The sequence below is a fragment of the Pteropus vampyrus genome, unplaced genomic scaffold (genome assembly GCF_000151845.1).
Source record: "Pteropus vampyrus isolate Shadow unplaced genomic scaffold, Pvam_2.0 Scaffold891, whole genome shotgun sequence".
NCBI lineage: Eukaryota > Metazoa > Chordata > Mammalia > Chiroptera > Pteropodidae > Pteropus > Pteropus vampyrus.
In genome coordinates this window covers 21,215-22,031 of record NW_011889672.1, presented here as the reverse complement: position 1 = coordinate 22,031, position 817 = coordinate 21,215, and the positions used below count along the sequence as shown (strand labels likewise).

At 52.0% G+C, this 817-nt stretch overlaps 1 gene segment (V, D, J or C); it reads left to right on the top strand.

The window, feature by feature from the left end:
- Positions 1-116: 116 nt before the first annotated feature.
- Positions 117-817, top strand: part of LOC105309851 — a 7,879-nt gene continuing 7,178 nt past the window's right edge. Inside the window, 1 exon segment of the C gene segment in view lies at positions 117-175. Within this exon segment, the coding sequence occupies positions 117-175 (59 nt within the window).

The window sequence follows — 817 nt, the reverse complement described above, 5'->3', positions numbered from 1 at the left end:
TTTGCTTCTAAGGACCGTGGTGGGGACAGGATAGGGGAATCTCAGGGACATCTCCTGCCACTCCTCACTGTTTACTGAAGCTCCCTCTCCAGGGGACTTCAGCTCTGGGCTCCACGATGTCCGACTCTGTCAGTGTCTCTGAGTCCTGGGGTCCTGGGAGAATGAAGGGGCTCTGGTACCGTGGGAGTGGGGCTCTGGCTCTTGATTCAAGGCCAGGGGATGTGGGAAGCAGGCTGAGATCTGCTAAACTATAAATGTCTGTGTGTCACTCTTGGGCTCTGTCCTTTCTGGGTGGTAGGTTGGAGCTAGTGTGCAGATTGTGAGAGGAACTTTATGTTGGGGACAGAGAGAGGATGAGGACGAAGCAAGACAAAGTGGACAAAGACGGAGGGAGGAATTCTGATGAGATGACCGTAGATGCTGGGGTATTGCTCTTAGTCCAAAAGAGGCAGGACTTTTTATACAGGACAGATGTTAGGACACTCAGGCCCCAGAGGGGGCCTCACAACTATCATCATGGTAAGAGGTTCCTCAGAACAGATACTTATGCTGGGGACCTGTTTTGGGACAGGTGACAAAGACATATCTAGAGACGGACACAGAGGTCTTAGGACAGAGGAATTCCTCCAAGATAAATCATAGGAACAGCAAAGGCTTCCGAAAATACAGACTGACTAAGACCAGAACAGCAACCTCCCAGGGACACTCGGTGACACCCTAGAATTCAGCCCGGGTGCTGAGCGCCCTGGAGTGTGGTTGTGGGGAGTGAATCAGGGACTTCAACGATGGTGTCAGGGGGACTGTGAGCAAGTATCTC